At 52.0% G+C, this 19,927-nt stretch overlaps 1 protein-coding gene across 2 annotated transcripts; it reads left to right on the forward strand.

Annotated features, from left to right (window-relative positions):
- Nucleotides 1–1,829: 1,829 nt before the first annotated feature.
- On the forward strand, nt 1,830–16,136 carry SFRP1 (secreted frizzled related protein 1). Of its 2 annotated transcripts, XM_085080463.1 has the most exons (4): nt 1,831–2,503; nt 7,594–7,671; nt 13,988–14,355; nt 15,363–16,136. In XM_085080463.1, the coding sequence occupies exons 1-3, from the start codon at nt 1,969–1,971 to the stop codon at nt 14,308–14,310; spliced, it is 936 nt and encodes a 311-aa protein (XP_084936589.1). In that variant the 5' UTR covers nt 1,831–1,968; the 3' UTR covers nt 14,311–14,355; nt 15,363–16,136. The 2 variants fall into 2 exon arrangements, with proteins under 2 accessions (XP_084936588.1, XP_084936589.1); XM_085080462.1 differs by having other exon boundaries at nt 1,830–2,503; nt 13,988–16,136.
- Nucleotides 16,137–19,927: the final 3,791 nt, after the last annotated feature.

The raw sequence follows: 19,927 nt of genomic DNA on the forward strand, positions 1-19,927 counted from the left end.
GACCATGACAGTACATTTACCTGGTGCCATGTGGTATTTGCTGACCTGAAGATAACTGGAACCCTGACTGTAGTTTTACTGCAGTGTTACTGCCGTTGCCTTTGGAGAGCTCTCCAACTTTTGAACAAGAATTTCCCAAGTCCCCACCTTGCCTGCCTACCTACGATACTCCTATCACATGCCTCAGCCTGGAAGAGAAGGATCATAGCACTGCCAAAGTCAAACACACCCATTGCTGCTCTTCAAATAGAGAGGCTCTGAGACTTTCCTATAAGCTTACCATGGAAAATGCAGAGTTTGGTTCCCAACCAGAGACTTGTGCCCATGGATGTAACACCTGAGTGCAAATAGAGATGCTTGAACAAAGCTTTAAGCAAATCAGTGTCCTGTTCCACAGGACACCTGTTTCCTGGGATAAAGCACTATCTTCTAAATTCTCAAAATGAGATGTTTCAATGTTCCTAAACTGGTTTTGGTAAAAGCAAATTCTATACTGTCAGAATTTCTCAAGGAACGAGAAGTCCATTTTGCAGCTGTTTCTTAGTGCAAACAGTGATCTGTGCTTTGCCACCATTTCATGAGCCCAAGTAGCAGGAGAGAGCCTGCTCCATCCAACTGCCTCTTTCATTCCGCGGGTCCCTTGTTTATTGCTAAATTCTTCACTTCATTAGTGGCGCTAAGTGGCTGCTTTCTTCTGTTGGTCCTCAGGTGAAAGTGGCTCTTTCAGGCTTCCAGGATGCAGAGCCTCTTCCATTTACCGCTCAATGACGTGTAGTTCCTGTTTTAAATAGTACAAGTTGTTTGGGCCAAAGGCAGCAGCCAGAAGGGGAGCTTTGGGGGAGTCCAGAGGAGGGAGCTCAGTAGAGCTCAGTAGAGCTCCCTGGGACTGGGACCTGTGAGCACACAGGGGGCAGAGCTGCTCAGTGGCCACATCTTGTGCACAAGGACTGAGCCAGCTTCTCCTGCCTGGCTTGCACCAAGTGGCACCCTGCTCTGCCTCGCAGCAGTAAGCCTCTGTCCTCCACACCCCAGCTCCTGGCTTTGGAGGGCAGCGAGACTTTGCAGGCCCTATGGAGCACAGCAAGATAAAAGTGGCGATGGGCTGGCACTGCAATGGAAGAACAGGGAATGCAGCTCCTGCTCCTCCGACACATCTGGAGCCGGGTACCGAGATGCGATACCACTTTACAGAACAGACCCGGTTTCTCTCTCATTTTCTTGTTTTGTTTGGGTTTTTTTTAGTTGTTTAGTTGTTTTGTTTTGTTTTGCCCAATACCATAGTTTCTGTTAGAATTTTTCTACTGGGAAATGAGTTCTGCACGGTCCAGTCCAGGTTCACAGAAACATCTGCAACCTTGGAACAGCCGCTCAGAAGCGCCGGGACATCCCAGAGCCGCCCCGGCTTCAGCGCCCCGGAACGGCTCCGGGGGGTTCGGGCCGCCCACCGGGCTACCGGGGAATCAGCCGAGCGGTGCTATGGGGCGAGCTCACGTGCCCCGGCCCGGGGGTCTGCCGATACCTCCGAAGCCCGGCAGGCCGAGGCGCGGCGGGCGCTCTCCCGCTGCAGGTGGCGTGGGGCAGCGGCCGCCCCGGCGCCGGGACAGGCCGGGCTGCGGGGCCGTCGGGGCCGCCCGGGCAGGGCGGGGCGGGGCGGGGCGGGATTGGCTCCTGCTGCCGCTGATTGACAGCGGCGGGCGAGCGCGCGGCGGGCGCCGCCGCGCTGATTGGCTGCCGCGGGCTCACAAACCCGCGGCGCGGCCGGAGCGCGGCCAGAGCGGGGCCGGGACCGGGGCGGCGGGAGCGGCGGGAGGGTGCCGTTCGGAGGGGCTCTGTGGGCAGCGAGCGAGGGGCAGCGGAGGGGCCGTCGGAGAGGGTGAGGGGAGGGTCCCTTGGGGCGGCCGCCGGCAGCGAACGCCCGGCGGGGAGCGGCGTGCGGTGCTGTCGGGGCCACTGTCGGCGGTCGCGGCGATGGGCAGCGAGAGGGGGCCCGCTGGGGCTGTCCTGCGTGCGCTGGTGTCGGTGGCCGCCGGCCTGTTGGCCTGTGGCGTGGCCAGCGAGTACGACTATGTCAGCTACCAGTCCGACCTGGGCCCTTACCCTGGCGGGCGGTTCTACGCCAAACCCCACCAGTGTGTGGCCATCCCCGCCGACCTGCGGCTTTGCCACAGCGTGGGCTACGACAAGATGGTGCTGCCCAACCTGCTGGACCACGAGACCATGGCCGAGGTGAAGCACCAGGCGAGCAGCTGGGTGCCACTGCTCAACAAGAACTGCCATATGGGCACCCAGGTCTTCCTCTGCTCCCTCTTTGCCCCCGTCTGCTTGGACCGGCCAGTCTACCCGTGCCGCTGGCTCTGCGAGGCCGTGCGTGACTCCTGTGAGCCTGTCATGCAGTTCTTTGGCTTCTTCTGGCCAGAGATGCTCAAGTGTGACCAGTTTCCCCAGGATGACGTCTGCATTGCTATGACAGCTCCCAATGCCACCGAGGTCTCCAGGCCCAAAGGTAAGGCATGGCTCGTACTGCAGCCGTGCTCCCGGCACTCCTCTCTGAGCTGACAGGGCAGGTTAGCCCAGGAGCGGCCACATGGGTCTGAAGGGGCTCCTGTGGCAGGAGGAGGCTCACCTGAACTCTTCTTGGCAGCAGCCCTCCTCCAGCTTCTGAGCACTCTCTGTGTCCTCCTGTCCCAGGGAAGGTGGGATGCTCTGCTAGCTCCTCATCCCTATCCCAGAGCCAAGTCTTGGGACAGGCTGTTTGGGACATGGCAGGGTTGTGCCTGTTGTGATCTCTGCACAGGCACGGGGTGATGAACCAGGGTGTGAGCCTCCATCCTCAGATACTGCACTGCCCTGCTTCTGCTCCCAAGCCTGACTCCTGCAGAGTTGCTCTGGTCAGCAGGAGGATGTGTGGTCTCCACGGCACAAAGTGCTGGCTGACTGGAGTCAACAGTGACAGTAGTCCTGTCAGGATCCCCCAAGTCCAATTCAGTCCTAGGGCAAGAGGATGGGCAGCTGATGGCTGGGTGTGCAGTGGGGTTCCAGCCTTGCCCTCGGATGGGCTGTGGGCTGGAGAGGCAGCAAGAGACCTGCCCAGAAACGATCAGGGAAAGTAAACGTAGCTCGTGTTTGTTTCCGTTGCATGATGCACGTTTCTGTGGTTCCAGCCTGGCTTGTTCAAGTTGCAGTGAGTCTGGTTGGTTGCTGGAAACTTGAAAATAAATAAATATCTTGGTGTCACTTTGGCGTTCGCTATTGGAGCACTGTGAAAGGCTGGTGGGGGGATGTTTGCAGAGGGAGATGGCAGAGACCTCTAAGAGAATGCAGTGCTTTTTGGCGAGCAAAGCCTCACTGAAAGGAATTGGCACTCCTGATTCCGCGGGGGGATAGTGCCGGCGCTTGGGAGGAGCTCGGGGGCGGTGGGTGGGGGGGGCTGAGTGGTTTCCGTGGCTTCTGCGCTGTGTTGGAGCTCATCTGGAGGGACGTCTGTCCTTTGCAGTTACCTGTACAGACAAAGGCTATATGTGGTGCTCGTCTGGGAGAACTAACCCAACCGGCAGGGAGTGTGCAATGTCGTCCTGCCCATCTTGAAAGGATTCATACTTCAGGGAGCCCTCTTAATGCAGGGCAGGAAGGGAGTGCATCCTGCAGCAGAGGGGTGACACTCTGAGCTGTGTCTAGGAGCTGTGGAGGGGCATGGGGAGGGGAGGGGAGAGCAGTGGGGTAGTGATTGTGGAATGGCAGGCACAAGGGGGACACCCAAGCTAAGTACCCAGAGGAGCTGTACACAGTAGCTCATGTCATGTCCCGGCAATGGCATCCAGAGACAGGTGGAATGTGAAGCTTATGCCTGTGCTGGGGGCTGAGCTCTTGCTGATTTCATTGCCTGGGACCTAGCCTCTCCCCACAGTGATGGCAGCACAGCCATTCTGGCTTCCTTCTTATGGCTTGCCTGTACTGATGTGATGCTGGAGGACCCTCCTTGTTTTCCAGGAATGCTCTAAAATAATATGTCGTATGTGAACCTGGACCCTTGGTCAAGACCGCAGCCATGTCCTGTGTTGCAGGTACAAAGGTTGCTTTTATTTCCTCAGAGACTTGCAGCCAAGCATGCTCCTGGGACAGCTGGGTCTGAGCTGCCCCTTCCAAGGTCTGAAATAGAGTCTGAGCTGTGTGCAGGTCATTCATTTTACAGACATTAATGAGCCAAGACCTAGGAACAGTCTTCCAAATGAGCAGAATCTGCCAAGTTTTCTGTTGTGTGTAGTTTACTGACTTTCTCATTGCCTTTCAGACAGTGCTGTCTTGAAGGCAGCACTGGGGTGGGACACTACTGGGTTTTTTTTTTTTTGGTGCCTCCAACAGTTAAGAGTGAAAAAAGCAAACTCCAAGTTAATTGCAACCACTGCTGTGATGTGAACCAGCACTGCCAGATCTCTGGCATGCCACAGAGGATCTGCTGATGGCCCATAAGGCACCCATCGCTTTGGCTCTGGTACTGTTGCTTCCTGCAGATGCAGAGCCATCCTGGGTGACCTGTGACTCAGTCCTTGTCCCTGTGCTGGCTGGGTACTTTCCTCTGCCTGGGTTCTGCTGTGGGCACCCTGTCCATGGTTTGTCTGTGTTTTCTGTCAGCACCAACTCCTGGAGGCCCTTTGCTCTTGGGTACAGAGGTGTTTCCTGTTGATTCAAAGAGGGTCAGAACCAAGCAGTGTCCCCCCTTTTCTCTTAATACTAATAAGAACAAACCCTTTCAGTATTTTTCCCCATTAACACCTCGAAATTGGAATTTGTTTCTGCCTCTCAAAGAGCTGACCTGCTGAATTCCTTTCTCCTTAAGCACAGGCGGTAAAGCCTGCAGGCCCACAGGATGCATCAGGGGAGTTGCAGATTAATACAGCATTACGCATTCCTTCTCTTGCCCCTGGAGTAAGCTGGCTCTGCAGCCAGGCATTGGAAAATGGTCAGCAGGGAACAAGCAAGCTGGAGGCAGGGTGAGGTTGTGCTTGGATCTGAGCTGTCAGCTGCAGCAGATGGGCCCCAGCCAACCTGCAGTGGGCCAGGAGGGTGGGCTGGAGATGTCTGCTGTGGTGCCTCAGGAGGGATGGGAGGGCTTGTAGTTTTGGGGTATCTGTGTCCCCACAGAACAGCAGTTTTCCTAGGGCTTAGAGCCGTGCAGGAGTTGGCTACACCCCCAGCGTTTGTGTTCCTGACTGTAGTGTGATGGGGTGACCCAGAGCAGAGGCCAATTTCTCTTCCCATTGATGGGGGACAGTGTCTCCTGCAGTCCTGTTGTGCTGTGACATTGCTGTGGAAGGCAGGACTGGAGGATGGGTCGATTTAGATTGAATATAAGGAATAAGTTTTTTGCAGCAAGGGTCGTAGAACACTGGCACAGATTACCTACAGATGTCGTGGATGCCTCATGCTTGGAAATATTCATGGTCAAGTTTGGTGTGACTCTGAGCAACCTGATTGAGTTACGGCAGGGGGATTGTGCATGAGTGAAGCTGCTGCTTGTGGAAGGGGCTACTCAGGGGCTCTCAGCTCCAGCCCACAGGATGGTTGCTGGCTCTGGGCCCTGGCGCACAGAGGCAGGGGTCCCTGCCACCCTGGGTATGTTAGAGCCTGTTCAGGGACTGCTGGAGCACAGCTAGAACAAAGCCTGTATTTGCACCAGGGAACAATGAGTCTTATTTTCCATTTTTGTTTGCTTTTTTTTTTTTTTTTTTTTTTAAATTGGTTGCCTGGAAAGCTCATAGAGTGTATGCAGTGGTGGCTTTCATGTTTGTCTGGCTGGTGTAGCCAGCATCCTCATATGCACTTTGACTGCTGAGGCAAATGGAAGTGTTTTTCATGGCCAGTACCCCCTGCTTGCTCCTGACAGTGGTCCCCAGCACAGTGATGAACTCCTGGCTCTGCAGCAGGTGGAGGGCAGGGGGCCTGTGTCACCCTCCTGTGAGCACCTTCTCTCCCTTGTCAAGAGCTCATTAAATGTGCAGCCTTAAAAGAAATATTCCGACTGCTGATTTTATCATACCTCCAAAGGCTGACTTCTGCCTGTGTCACTGAGTTAGATGGTGATAGTGGCAGTTGCATGTTAAGGTTCTGGAAAAAGAGATTACCTAGACAATGTGCAGCTCTCAGAAGTACAGAGAAGAGGGATTGTGGAGGTAGACGATGCTGTGAAGGCTGACTTGTGACTTGCACACAGGAGCGAGCGGAAGGCCAGTTGCTCTGCATGTGTGATTAATAAAGTCATGGTGCATGTCCCCAGGAATTAGCATTTGGCACAGAACAGATTTGTGGGTGGCGACAGGGGAAGAACAAGCCACAGAAAACAAATGTCTCGCCTGAACCCCCATGGGGCATCTGTGTCTGAGCAGACACAACACTATGGTCGTGGCTGTGCCTCCCTTGCCAGCCATGCTGCCTCTGCACCCCTTTTTGTGGGACACCTCTCTGCTTTTTTCGTCCAGCAATGCTGTGGGTTTGCTGGCCTGGCTGAGGGCTGGAAGGCCATGACTGCTCTGTCTACATGCAGGGATTGGCAGATGTTTCACTGCAGTGTTGTCCCTGAGAATAACTCCCTTGTGTGGGAAGAGCCCTCCATCCTGCTGGACCAGGAACAAGCAGCATCTACCAGCTCAATAAATTCATCTGCCAGTAACTCAAGTCTACGTTTGTGCTGCTGGGTGGTCTCTGCTCCAGCTGCAAATGGGAACCTGGAAACAGATTCTTATTCTCTGGGTGAAGTGAGTTTTCCTCTCAGGACAGATCTCAGTGAAATCCCCTGGTCTGGTGTTCCCCAAGAGGCATATGTTGGATACTGCCAGTGGCTGGTGAGCGGGGATGGCTCTGCTCTGCTGGAGCCACGAGGCTGCCCTGGACTCAAAACAAAAGAGAGGATGACCACTCTCAGTGATGGCAATACCCACAAGACCTGTGTGGGTTTGTCCCTGGCCAAGTGCCGCTCTGGGACAGGGCAGGAGGGAGAGTGGCAAGGGGCTTGCTGAGCACTGCCCAGGCAACCTGTGGGTGGTCCCCAGTAGCGATGGGAGCACTGCAATGAACTGGGCTGTACCAGTTCTGAACCCCCTTACCTGGCACCAGGGTGGCCCCTTGGCATTTGAGCCATCTCTGGGCAGCACCTTCCTGCTGTGTCGGGGTTTAGGCACTGTGTGCCTGCCTTGGCACGCCACGAGGAGGGAGTGTCAGCAGGGTATGGGCCGTGCTCCATGGCAAACGGCTCCCCTCAGCTGAGTGCCTGGCCCTGAAAACTCCTCTCTTTGCCAGCACTGTCCTTTTGCTCTTGGCAGCTGCCTGCCCCCTCTTGTGCCTGGCCACTGACTGCGTTGGAGTGGGGTTGGCAGAAGGCTGCCTGTGGCCCCTGCTGCCCTGTAAGTTGGTGGATGGTTCCTGACACCCACTAGGATGTTGTCCCACAGGGCTGGGAGCTTGGAGCCTGTGGCAGGGTGCATGGGTATGTGTCCCCCTCGAGGGTGGCAGTTTGACAGCATGGGCAGTCTGGCTCTGCAGTGCTACTTATGCTGGCTTCTCGCCACCTCTCAATTGTCTTCATGTCTTTTGTCTTGCCAGGAACAACCGTGTGTCCCCCATGTGACAATGAGATGAAGTCAGAGGCCATTGTGGAGCACCTGTGTGCCAGTGAGTTTGGTAAGTAAGAGCACTCTAGGCATGGGGAGGCTTCCCAGGAGGGCTCGGGGCAGCATGGCTCCTATGTGGGCTAGACTGGGACCACCAGGTTTCCCTGCCTGCAGCAGTGCCGGTGTAGCCTGCAGTCCGTCCCCAAGGTGAGGCACATGTGCCTCTAGATGTCAGTGTGGGTATATGTGGAGGTGGGTGTTGGGAGGGGACTGGACTGGATGTGTCTAGGATGTGTCCAACTCCCACAGCTGAGCACATCCAGGGACAGGGACAGCGGGCACGACCCTGGCACCGGTGCGGGGCATCTCTCCTGCCCCTCCTGGCAAAATGTGGTGCAAGACAAGGCCCCTGAGCAGGGGGTCACCGACTGAAGCAGTGATGCTTCTGTCAGTCATGGCTGCAGGCAGAGACCTAGGGCTGGGCACATTGGGCCAGAGATGGGGCAAAAGTTGCAGTGTCAGTTCTTTAGTGATCTTGGGGTGGGGAGAAGTTTTTAACTCAACCATAGTGTTCCCAAGCTCTTGTGTGCTTGTAGGAATGATGCATAGCATGGACCATTATTCTGCTTGCAAGCATGAAGGAGCAAACCAGTATTCTTCCTCCCCAGATTGCTTGTACTGCTGTGTTTCTTCTGAGCAAAGTTATGCTGCTCTTGTCAAATCTAGGTGTAAAAACCCAAAGCCAGTCCTTACTGAGCTACGGCCAAGCAGTGAGTTAAAAAATGCAAAGCTACTTGAAAGCTTTGTCCTAAATATGAGCGAGTGAGTCAGACAATCAGAGGAAAACTGAACTTCGTTTAAAAAAAAAAAAAAAGATTATCACAAGGAAAAATATCAGCTTTCTCAGATCAAACCCAGAATTAACTGGTTTTGACATCCTTGCTGGTGTATGTAACTTCCCTGGAAGATTATTAAAGGCATATTGAACAAGGTGTGCATTCCTGGGGGATTAGCACTTGAATGTGCCCTGTAGTGGAGCGTGCTTATGCAAACCCAAGCCTGCTCTGCATGCTGGTGTGTTACTCTTTCTGCTGGAAATGAATTCTCAACTCTCCTGCAGGTTTGGTATGCCAGAAGTCCTAAGTTCAGGGCAGACTTTTTCTAACAGGGAAAAGCATCAACAGGAACACCCATGTAATAGTGTCCCAGGAATGTGCATACTTCTGGCTTGCTTGGGGAATGGAAGCAGGCATTTAGTGCGTGGCCTGGCCGGGGAATGGAAGGTGCTGAGCCCTTGGAGCTGGGGTGCTCAGAGCTCTGTTCTGGGCAGGCATTTGATAGGAGCTAAATCAGAGTTGCCCCTGCCCCACTCCACACACAGGGAGAGACTGCAGGGAGTTTCCCAGCTGATAGGGAGGGTTAAATGGCCTCTGGGATCAGCACACCTGGTTTGTTTAGGAGCTGCCTGCCTGGGCTTGTGGTGATGCAGAAGCATCACCCCAGTCCAGGGGCTCTGGCTTGGGGACCTCCATCCCAGAGGAAGAGCGAGGGGCACTGGCTGGTGGCAGCAGTGGATCTGGTACTGGTGGGTCACTGCAATACCTGTCCCCTTGCCAGAGGTGTGCAAGGAGTGAGCTGAGGTGGTATGCTGGTAAGCAAGTGCTGGGAAGGGAAATAGAAACTTAACCACATGCTTGTCATCAGCTTCTGCCACTAAATATCCTCCCGTGCTGTGGGACAGTTACACAACAGGGAGCAGAGGCCAAATCAGAGGAATTCAGTGCCTCGACAGAGTGGCTTGGGACAGTGACTTGCCCACAGCTAAGTTGTTATTGGGAAAGATGGTGTCCAAAGGACGGAAATATTTCATGGCAGATGTGGCCTGTCTGTAGCCAGCTGGAGAGCGGAAGCATGGGATAGGATGTAGTGCAGGTCCTACCTGTGTCCTGTGAGGGAAGGCAATGAGGGGTGAGAAGGATGTCTTAGTGGGGGGAGTGGCTAGCAGAGAAGGCATCAGCTTCAGGAAGTTTTCGCAAAGCACAGTGCATGGCCCTGGGATCATTGTTTAGTCTTGGGGGGTTACTATCATGGGGTGATTTCTCAAGGAAAGTTGTTTATCTGGCACTAAAATGAACTCCCAAGCCTTCAGGCTGAGGTTTCTCATACACTTCCACCAAGGTAAATACTGGCAGGTGACAGGTTAAAGATCCTCATCAAAGCCAGACATGTACAATAAATGTTTAAACTACCATGTGCTGCATGGGGCAGCTGTTGGTAGGTCCTGCACTGACTCTTGTTGTGTAGTTACTGCAGGTTTCTCTTACATCCCAGAAGCTTGCTACAGACAAGAGGTGAGGAACACTTTGCCCACCATGGGTATGTGGCTGTGCCAGGGTAGGAGGTGGCTGTGTAGCAGCTTGAGTGTTGGTCTAGAGTACAGTGCAGGAAGAGAGCTGCGGTGAACTGTGAACACAGACTGTAAAGAAAAAGCAGGAGAGGATCTTGGACAAGATGCTCGGGGTCAGAGGGGTGGCAGGAGGCTGCCAGCCTCATGGTCCAGCAGAACTCTGGGCTTGCCTTTGTTCGAACAAGGATGAATGTGGGCTCTAGGGTGCTGGTTTGAGGCAGCTTGACCTCTCCTCTGAGAGTAAGACAACTTTGGGGTGGATGTCAGTGAGGTGTGCCAGAATCCTGGCCTGGGCACAGAGCAGCACAGGGGGCTGGAACATGTACATGGGAGTAACTGCAGTGTAGATTTTAGTGTAGTGCTGGTGTGCTGGGGCAGTGATGGATGCAAGAGGAAGCATGAGATCGGCCTCCAGTACCCCCACAGCCGCCTCCCCCAGCTGCCCTGGGCTGCAGCCAGCGCTTGTTTCTTACTGCTGGAGTTCATTCCACGCTCTGTTTCTCTTAGTGATTTTATTTATTGTTTCTGCCCTTTCTCTGGGGTCTGAGGGGATCCTGCTGAACGGGCTCTGTGGCACTGGGGACTGCAGAACAATCAATACATGCTGTTTATTTTTTGTCCGTGACTGACAGCTTCTTGCCTGCAGCCTTCTCCTGTTACAGCCCTAATGTGTCTTCTGGCAGGTTTCCTCCTTCTCAGTGATTTCTAAAGGAAGGAAAAATGAGGCTGAAGGAACAGTGGAGCTTTCCCTTCTCTCACATTCCCTTTCCTGCACATGAGGTGCTGGAGTGGGGCCCCTGCCTGTGCAGGCAGGAGAACAGCAGAGACAAGATCCTGGTCCCAAGCTCTCCTGTGCTGAAAAAGAGGGGTGGAGGTGCCTGTGGGGAGCTGGCATGATGCGTGGTAGTGGGTTGTGAACAGAGCACAGGGGCTTCTGCTCTCAGCTGGTGACCACCATGGCACAAGAGTGCTGTCCTTGGTTGTGCTGGAACATGTATGTGTCCTGTGAAAATAAATGGTAAGAAGGGCTTGTGGGTAGCATGTTGATCCTGCAGCCCTCTTTGGCCACTGTGGCATGCAGAGTGGCAGGGGCTGGTGCTGATGCCGAAGCAGCCTGTGGTCGCAGTGCAGTTTCTGGACTGGAAAGGTGGCATATGCTCCTGCTGTGGATAACCCTCCTGGGGTCAGCTCCTGCCTGACAGCCACAGCTGAAGATTTAGTCTGTCTGAGCAAGTGTGTCCTGGAGTCTCAGATGTGATTCTGGCCCTTCTCCCACTCGGTGCTGAGACAGATTTGGTATAGCACAGGGGGAGTGGAAAGGCCAAGGTTCCCAGTGAGGAAACTGTTTGCTTTGGCAGCTCAGCTTGGTCCTGAAGCCAAGACTAGAACCATCCTGCTCTAGCCTTTTGCCTGCTGCAGGGGCGTTCCCAGGGCTGGAGAGATGCCAGGCGAGCTGCTGCAGCACCATGGTCCCACCTGCCAGATCCCACGTTCTAGGAAAGCCATAAGTTGGAGAGCTCACCCACTGCGTGGTGGTGAGCTCTCAGAGCAGGATGTGTGTCGGAATGAATGTACCCTCAGGCGCCACTTTTCTGGTGTGCGTGGGACATGCCAGAGCTGTGTGTCTGGCCTGCCACTGTAGAACACAGCTTTCATACCTGGGAATCTCACCTGGAATGTGGGTTGGAACTTAGGGAATGTGGCCCAAGTAAAGGGGAAATTTGGGGAGCCAGGTCAGTGCAGAGGAACGAGGGCTGCGCAGAGATCATCATTCTTGTGCTCAGCTGGCAGCACCAAAGGCAGTTGAAGCTTGGTGGTCCCTGAGCCAGACTGTGTTTACCTGGGTAGCACTGCAGTCTCTTGCTGGTGCTGAGCACATTGCTGCTGGGAAGAGCAAAGTGTGACACAAACTATTTGCACCCCTGGTCAGCCTCCTCCTTCACCCCCTTTGGCATTATCTCATCTTGGCTCTTTGTGCTGCACTGCATGAGCAAGGCTTAGATGAGGTTTTGGTTTACATCTGGATTTATGGTTCCCCTGTGCAGCTCCAATGAACCTGCATCCCTGGCTCACAAACTGCTGTATGCAGGGAAGGGAGCAGGTGTGAGCTCCCACGGCACAGGATTATCAGGCATTCTTTGTCTTCCGTGGACTATGATACTTGGAGTAGGACAGCACCTCCACCAGCTGGCAGATCCTTTTCTTCCTCTAGCAATAAGGATCAAACTTACAAGGATCTCAGCAAAGCAGTTTGCAAACAGGCCATTTTGCAAAAGTCTCCTATTGTGCCATTGTAATGGTGTTTTACCATCCCTCCTGAACTGGCCACCTCTGTGCTTAGTGCAAAGGCTCCAAGTCAGCACGGATAAAGGAAGCGAGGCTCACATTGAATGGTGTTGCTGCTGCTGCTGCCTAGTTGATGTCATGGAGCTTAGAGCTGCTTGAAAACTACTTACTTCATTTTCCAGATTTGTTGCAAACTGGTCTGGTTCAGCATCTTTAGCTCCTTAAAGCTGTAGTCTCTTTTAGCTCCTGAATTTGGAAAACAGATGGAATGAAAATTTCCCTTAGGTTTCCAGTCCTAGATTACTTTCTTGTACAATAACAGTGTAACACGATAAGGCTCTTGGCAAACCCAGGGGGTGTTTTTGGCACAGAGGCAGACAAACACCATTGCTCCTCTTGCCACGGTAGTGGCTGGGAGCACGAGGGTGATACTGAGTCTCTGCTGCGGACTTGGGATTGTCATCGTACTGTCCTGCTGCCATCTGCATCTGGAATGGTGAGCAGTGCTCCTGTCCAGGAAGCAACATGTGTTTGCTGCTACATGTTCCAGCAGAGCCGGACGTCAAGGAATGATGCTGTGGGGACCCGTCTCCCTGCCAGAGACAGAGGTTCTTGTGGACTGCCTGCAACTGCCCTGAAACTCAAATGAGAAGGGACAGCAGCCAACAAATCACGTCTCTGAGCACTAGTTATCTGCAGCTCTGGAGTAAACTCCCAAATGATGAAAATATGTTAGCAATTTTTGGCCATATGTGCTTTTTCCCAAAACCAAAGTAGAGCCAAATGGCACAGAAATGATGTTTCAATGTACAACATATTTCCATAATTTTTCCCATGTATATGAAATTCCTCTTCATGGTTGTGACAAAAAAACTTTTTTTTTTTTTTGAGGGGGGGTTTGTGAAAATACTGAACCCAAAGAGGAGAGTATTTTCCATGGAAGTTGTGTCAGACCAACTCTCCTTCTTCCAGGGAAGGTGCAGGCATATGATTGCATGCCGGGGTCTCCCCAGCTCTGATGCAGAGACATGCAGTGCTTGGAAACTTGTTTCACAGGCACCTGAGGGCTGGTGTGACTGCAAACAAATGCTTAAAAAACCAAATTGACCTTTTAAACGATCCTTTCAAGGGTCTCCCCATGCCTCTACAGCAGGGAAATCACCTAATTTACTCAGCTAACATTTGTGCTTGGCAGCTGAACAAGTTCCCTCTCAAATGGGAAGTGCTGGGTGCTTTGATGGAGGAAGGGGAACAAAGATGTCAGTGTTTTACCTTGGATCTTCCGGGCATGGGGCAGCTCCATGTCAGGTGCAAGAGTATGTGTGTCACTCACAGTGGGCCAAGTCATGTCCAGGATGATGCCATGGAGCAGGAGGATACAGGAGCAGAGTAGGGAGAAGGGGACTGCAGGAGTGGAGCAGGGCACTGGGTGTCACGTTTCTCTCTTCGGCTGGGTGTAGTCAAAGAGACAGGACCACACATTTTTACACATTTTTCTTTCTTGGGCATATAAGCCAACGATAGGGGATAAAGGATTATCATAACATCAATCCAAGACAGTGGGACAGGGCACTGCTGCTGTCCTGGGGCCAAGGCACTGCTGCCCCCTCAGCCTCACTTAGCAGAGGCTTTGTGCTGGTGAAGGCTGCTCAGGAGTTGTTTTGTTTTTCCCCTCCCCTGGCTTGTTTTGCAGCTCTTAAGATGACCATAAAGGAAGTGAAGAAGGAGAATGGGGACAAGATGATCATTCCACGGAAGAGGAAGGCACTGAAGCTGGGGCCCATCCGGAAGAAGAACCTGAAGAAGCTGGTGCTGTTCCTAAAAAACGGGGCGGACTGTCCCTGCCATCAGCTGGACAACCTGAGCCACTACTTCCTCATCATGGGCCGCCAGGTGAAGACCCAGTACCTGTTGACAGCCATCTACAAGTGGGACAAGAAGAACAAAGAGTTCAAGAAGTTTATGAAGAAGATGAAATCACCCGACTGCCCAACGTTTCCATCCGTTTTCAAGTGATGCGGTGGGTGGCGGGAGAGCTGCTGTCTGGACCTGCACAGTCGGGTACGGTGGCTCGGTCTCGCTACTCTGCAGTGGGGATGCTCGAGCCAAGCCCTCCTGCTCCTCCATCCTGCTCCTCGGAGCTCCCTCACTGATCTCAGCCCTCCCACATCCCCGCTGCTGGCATTTGCCTGATCGCCTGGGCATGCGATGCATGTGCACCAAACAGTCGCTGAGGTCACACAATTTATGTCTGCAGTGTCTAAGGACCTGTTATTGTACAGATATGTACAACCATTGAAATAGCACCTGTCAGGTAAAGAGGGCAAGCAGAGGGGTGCGAGGTGTTAAGAGTTTGCATGCTTGCAGAAACAGCCCTCATGACCATGTCACTCCTGTCTTCATGGCTGCAGAATTGCCCTGGATTCCTATATGAACCAGAGCTGGCTAATTAGACAGACATCCCATCCTCATGATCAAAGTTAATAAATGAGTAGTGGAAAGCCTGTTACAACCTCTGATAAGAATTCCCTCTGATAGCTAATTGCCCTCACTGTAAAAAAATCCCATTATAGTCTAAACCTGCTTAGTTTAAGCCTTAACCCCGGTTCCTTGTGGTGCCTTGATAGGCTGGAGCCCTCCCTCACCAGCCTCTCTTGTAATGTCTCACTGGGCGCCTGTCTTGGCCTGTGCTGTGCTAGCTGAGCCCCTTGTGCCCAGTGCTGTGCTGCGCCCAGGTAGCCCTTTGAGCCTCCGCACTGTGCCCAGCATGGTGGTGCACTGGGTATTGGGGCTGGGGGCAGAAGGGGCTTTCTGCCTACACCTGTGCCTTTGCCCTTTTGCAGGCCCCAGTCTGCAGCAGTGTCTAGCTGAGGTTCCCTACCCTCAGCCTGGTGTGGCAGCTCCCACACACAGGTGGCCTGAGCTGCTGGTGCCCAGACCTGCCATTCCATTTTAAGCCCATGCAAAGGTTCAGTTGCTGGCCTGCCTGGGGCTTTGGCTGGGGGGAGCTCATGGCCAGCTCCTCCAGCTTGTGTCATTCCCTCATTTTACCAGTGATGTTTTTTTAGTTCCTTTAGGCTGCTGGCAGAGTACAAGAGTGCAGAAGGCCAAGGACTTGTCCCTACAGAGTGCCGCAGGGAATGTATCATCTCGTGTCTTTCCCTCTTTGCCGTTGCTGTGGGACCCATCGGTTTTGTCTGTTTGATATATGACAACTTGGCTCTCTATCATTCTGTGTCTTTTTTGCCCTAATCAAAATGTCATGTTTGTATGATTTCAAATAGTTTATGAAAGACAAAGAACATCTCACCCAAGTGATTACATTTATTGACTGAGCTGAAATTCTTTATTCTGTTAATTGGACTAGTTCTCTTTTTCAGAGACCCGTATCACTCCACATTCATTATCCTTCCTGCTTCCATTTAGTATTTTCATCCATCACCAATACTCTAAGAGAATGAATATCTGAGGTCTGAGATAATCCTGTTGTATCACAGTTAAGTGAAATAACAAATCCTAATTTTTGAGGTTTGAATCAAGCCCACTCAAAGCTGGTAAATGAATTATTCCTTCGCTTGGGAGTAGTGCTTATTCCCCACGTGGGGTCAGAGCCATGGACTTGATTGTAGAAGAATTCCACGAAGAAGCCAAGTACTCCGAGGAATGATGTTTCACAGCTAACAGAGAGATGGATTTAGGATGTGAACTTTGTAGAGTCCCCCTAGGTTTTCTTAGACCACCATGTGTAGTAGTGTTGTGTCTTTATTGCAAAATTAATCATTGTAGATAATGTGCTTTATCAGTGAAGTAAAGAAATAAATAAACCATGGGCTTTAATATCACAGGTTGATGGGGTGAAATGATGGAGAGGGATGGCAAATCCAGCCATGTGTGGAATGGAGTCAGGACATGACGAGCTGAAAGGCTGGTTATCTCTGAGTGCCCGCAGTGCCCCTAAAAGCCCTGCTGGGACTGGGGCAGAACCCTCTATCCCCACTGCTTCACCTTCCTGTGCACAGCACAACAGAGGATTGGCTGTAGCAGAGAGAATGCTGCTGCTAAAATTGCCGAATTAATCCATTTAATATGATTCCCCCAACCCCCCTTTTTATAAAGAAATGCTGTTTCCTAACCCACAGTGGTGCTTTTGGGGCTGCTGCAACATGACTGGCTGTGGGTGTGCTGGGAGAGCCTGGCCTGGAGGCTGTTGCTGGCCCCAGGGCATTGCAACAGGCTGTCCAGGGGAGTGGTGGAGTCACCATCCCTAGAATGCTTCAAGAAATTACTAGATGTGGCACTTTGTGCTGTAGTTTAGTTGACATGGTGGTGTTCAATCAAAGGTTGGACTCAATGATCTTGGAGGTCTTTTCTAACCTTATTGATTCCATGATTCGATGATTGCATGCCACCTGCATGCAGCAGCTGTAGCAGCTTCCAGGGAGAGCAGGTGCCCTTCTTGGGAACCTCCGGCTGCTTCAGCCAGCCCTGGCTGCAGCTCACAGGTGGTTTTAATCAAAGTGATTTTTTACCCACCTGTTGGGTGAGGAACTGCTGAGAGCTGAGAATGTTCTACAGCCCCTGCTGGGTTCTGAGAGCAAGGGGAGGTTTGAGAGCTCGGGGTAAGCAACCAGTTCTTTCTGCAATTCATTTGACCAGAGACATTGGCTGTCGCAGTGTTACCACAAGAGCAGGTAAGGCCAGTGCTGCGGGGCTGCTTCTTGGGGTCTCCTTTTCCCAGCTCAGAGCTGGTGGCTGGGGCAGTTTGGGAGCTGACCTGGGGGCTGTTCAGGAGCTGGGCTGAATCTGGCTCTATTTGATGTGTCCCTGCATTTCACTGCTGGCTCATCTGTGGTCATTCAACAAAGTGAGAGCATCAGGTCAGTTTGAAGAGATGCAGGAAGTGCCCGCATTTTTAGCAACGTGTTTGCTGAAAATCTATAAATTCAGTTCCTTTACTGGCTTCTTGTAACTGGCAACTCCTGAAGTATGATTTGTCATATAAAAAATGAGACTTGCAGTCAAACTGCTGCATGTGGGTGCATTTGCTGTCTTTAGATTTCCTATGCTGCTGTCTGACAAAGTCTACTAAAACCTGAAATGGGCTACGTGTAAACTATGGAGAAAGCACCCGAGATCCTGGATTGTGTTTGTGTGGAGTCATGTGGAGCAAACAGATGTTTACTGACATGAGAAAGTACAAGAGTCTCCTTAAATCAGGCACCATGTGTCTGGTGGTGTAGCATTCTCCAGAGCAGAGAGAAGGGTTTTTGTGCAGTTCATGGATAAACTTCACATTTTAAAATGTCAGATGCTGATTGTTATAATGAGTTCCAGTTACAAGCATGTGTATAAATGCTCAGTCTGACATACTTTGTGCTGGGAGACAACCTCAGTATTGCCCTGCTGAGGGCTGTGGGGTATCTGTGGGACAGGGATGTGCCACTTCTGGGACACTCAAGCTTGCTACAGCCTGGGCTTGTCTGAAGTATGACTCTTAAATCCTAAAATAAAATGTCATCCTTTTCTGACTCAATTTATCCTCCCAATAATACTTATCTTCTTTGCTCCAGCATTCCTTCTGTTGAGTTCTGCCTGTCTGGCCTCCAGTTTGTAGTTCAGTTACAAACTAAATACAGTTTTCTTTCATGCTATACAAAAATTCATCTTCCATCTCTCAGTTAATATTTTACATTGCTGGCAGTCTGTGGTCTGCTTTGCTCTGGGAAATGTAAGGCTGGGAAGAACAGTTGAGCAACGGGAGGATGTTCTGGAGAAGAGAGGATGCCAGCCTGGTGTGTCTGGTGGATGGACCCCTGAACTTCGTGTGGCTAGAGATGGGCCCAGCAGTGAGGGGTTGCTGGGTGAACATGCAAGGTTCCAGCTGAAACATTCTCTAAAGCCATAGTGAAACTCTCCTTCCCCTGCCCCAACACCAGAAACGTTGTAGAGAAAATGCTCCACTGTGTTCCAGAGGCTGCTCCTGCTTTCTCACTGCATCATGCTGGATGACCCTTAAAAAGGACACACATACACACGTAATTAAAGCCACCCTCCACCCCAAGGCCAGAGCTGTGTTTGGAAACCGCTGTTCCCTGGCGCAGAGACTCCTTTTCCATCCCAGCCAAGCTCTGCATGCCACAGTGGCACCGCCAAGGAGAAAGAGTTCCCTCAGTCCCAGTGAGGAAAAATGTCTTCCCGTGTCTTTAGCAAGTGCTTTTACAATCCCTGATTTGCAAAGAAACACATTTTTTAAATTACTGTTTCTTCCCCAGTAATCCCATCTGAGGCTCTGCCTATTGGATAAGCTGCTCTTCTTGGCCAGTCTGTAGGTGTCCAAGCCATTCTTGAATGTCTTCCTTGGAAGGGGAGTGGGGCAAGCCAGCAGCTCCTCTGCTCTTGTGAGCTTCTCACTGCAGACAGACCCACATGCAGGGCCCAGGAGCTCTGCAGCACGTGGCTTCCCAAAGCAAAGCCCTATTCTGGAGAGCCTTGAGGGAGGGAGTGCGGGTCAACCTGTCAGGGTGGCCGGCCGCGCCACGGTGGCCTCACAGCCTTTGGAAAATGGTGGCTTTGTTTCAAGAACTTCCCATCAGAGGCTGAAGTCTCCGGGGTGGCAGCCTGCCACAAGAATGTTGCCTACAGGGCAGGAGCACGGTCTGCTGCACCCCTGCCATTGACACAGAGTCTGCCAGTGCCCGCCAGCACCAGGGGAGCCCTGGCTCTGTCTCCTCCCGGCACATCAGAGTGATGAATCTGTCTCCACTTGCCAGTGTGAGGGCATAGGCACGCTGCAGCACAGCGGGCTCCTCTCACAGCCTGCCAAGATCCCAAGAGCCACGAGCAGTCAGCAAACAGTCCCTCTTTTCTGCAGAAGTGTGCTCGGATGGGGAATTCACTGCTGTCTGAAGCATTTTTCCTTTAGAGACAACCAGGAGATATTTGCCAAGCCATTCTGTGGAGAGGAGGAGGGAAGCCAGGACGTGTCTGGAAGGAGCCATACCTGATACAGTCAGTACAGCATTCTTTAGGATCTAGCTCTTCTCTTGTTCTGAGGTGTGGGAACAGCTCCACGGGGCTGCCACCAAAACTGTTCTGCTTTTTCTTTGACTCAGCCCAGACCAAGGCTGGGGCTTGTTGTGCTACTGGCAACCTAACCTATTGGCACTTTACTGTCTCAGTCTGACTTTCTCCAAACCTTTGAGTTTGTAACTGATGGTGCTCACTGGAATGTTCAGATTTGTATTTTAAATGGCCTTTAATAAAATGTTAGTATCATGTTAATATGTTAATGTTAATAAAATGTTAATATGTTAATAAAATGTTAATATGTTAATGTTTGCAGTTCTGGAGATGCTGCTGGTCATAGAGACACAAGAGAATCTTCCAGAGCCCCTGCAGTGTGCTCTAAATTTTCATCAAAGTCCCGCTCCTGGATTAACACTTCCCAAGAGATGAGGTATCACTATGGGTGACACTATGTAAATGACTAAACACTGTCCTGCACAGCTGAATCTGTGCAGCCCCAACTGCCTGCTCCAGAGTGTTTGCAATTTCTTCACCATTTCGCAGTCTTTCACTCACCCTAAATGTTTATTTAATAATCCTGGAAGACCTTTTAAGCTTCCTGGGTTTA

The sequence above is a fragment of the Lichenostomus cassidix genome, chromosome 22 (assembly GCF_008360975.1).
Source record: "Lichenostomus cassidix isolate B80296 chromosome 22, HeHo_3.0, whole genome shotgun sequence".
In the NCBI taxonomy this organism is placed as follows: Eukaryota; Metazoa; Chordata; class Aves; order Passeriformes; family Meliphagidae; genus Lichenostomus; species Lichenostomus cassidix.

Excerpts from the sequence above, each read along its gene's own strand:
- SFRP1 (XM_085080462.1), top strand. The coding sequence starts at position 1,969 with ATGGGCAGCGAGAGGGGGCCCGCTGGGGCTGTCCTGCGTGCGCTGGTG. Across the intron at positions 2,504-7,593 it reads CGAGGTCTCCAGGCCCAAAG|GAACAACCGTGTGTCCCCCA; the intron begins GTAAGGCATGGC and ends TTGTCTTGCCAG. Across the intron at positions 7,672-13,987 it reads CCTGTGTGCCAGTGAGTTTG|CTCTTAAGATGACCATAAAG; the intron begins GTAAGTAAGAGC and ends CTTGTTTTGCAG.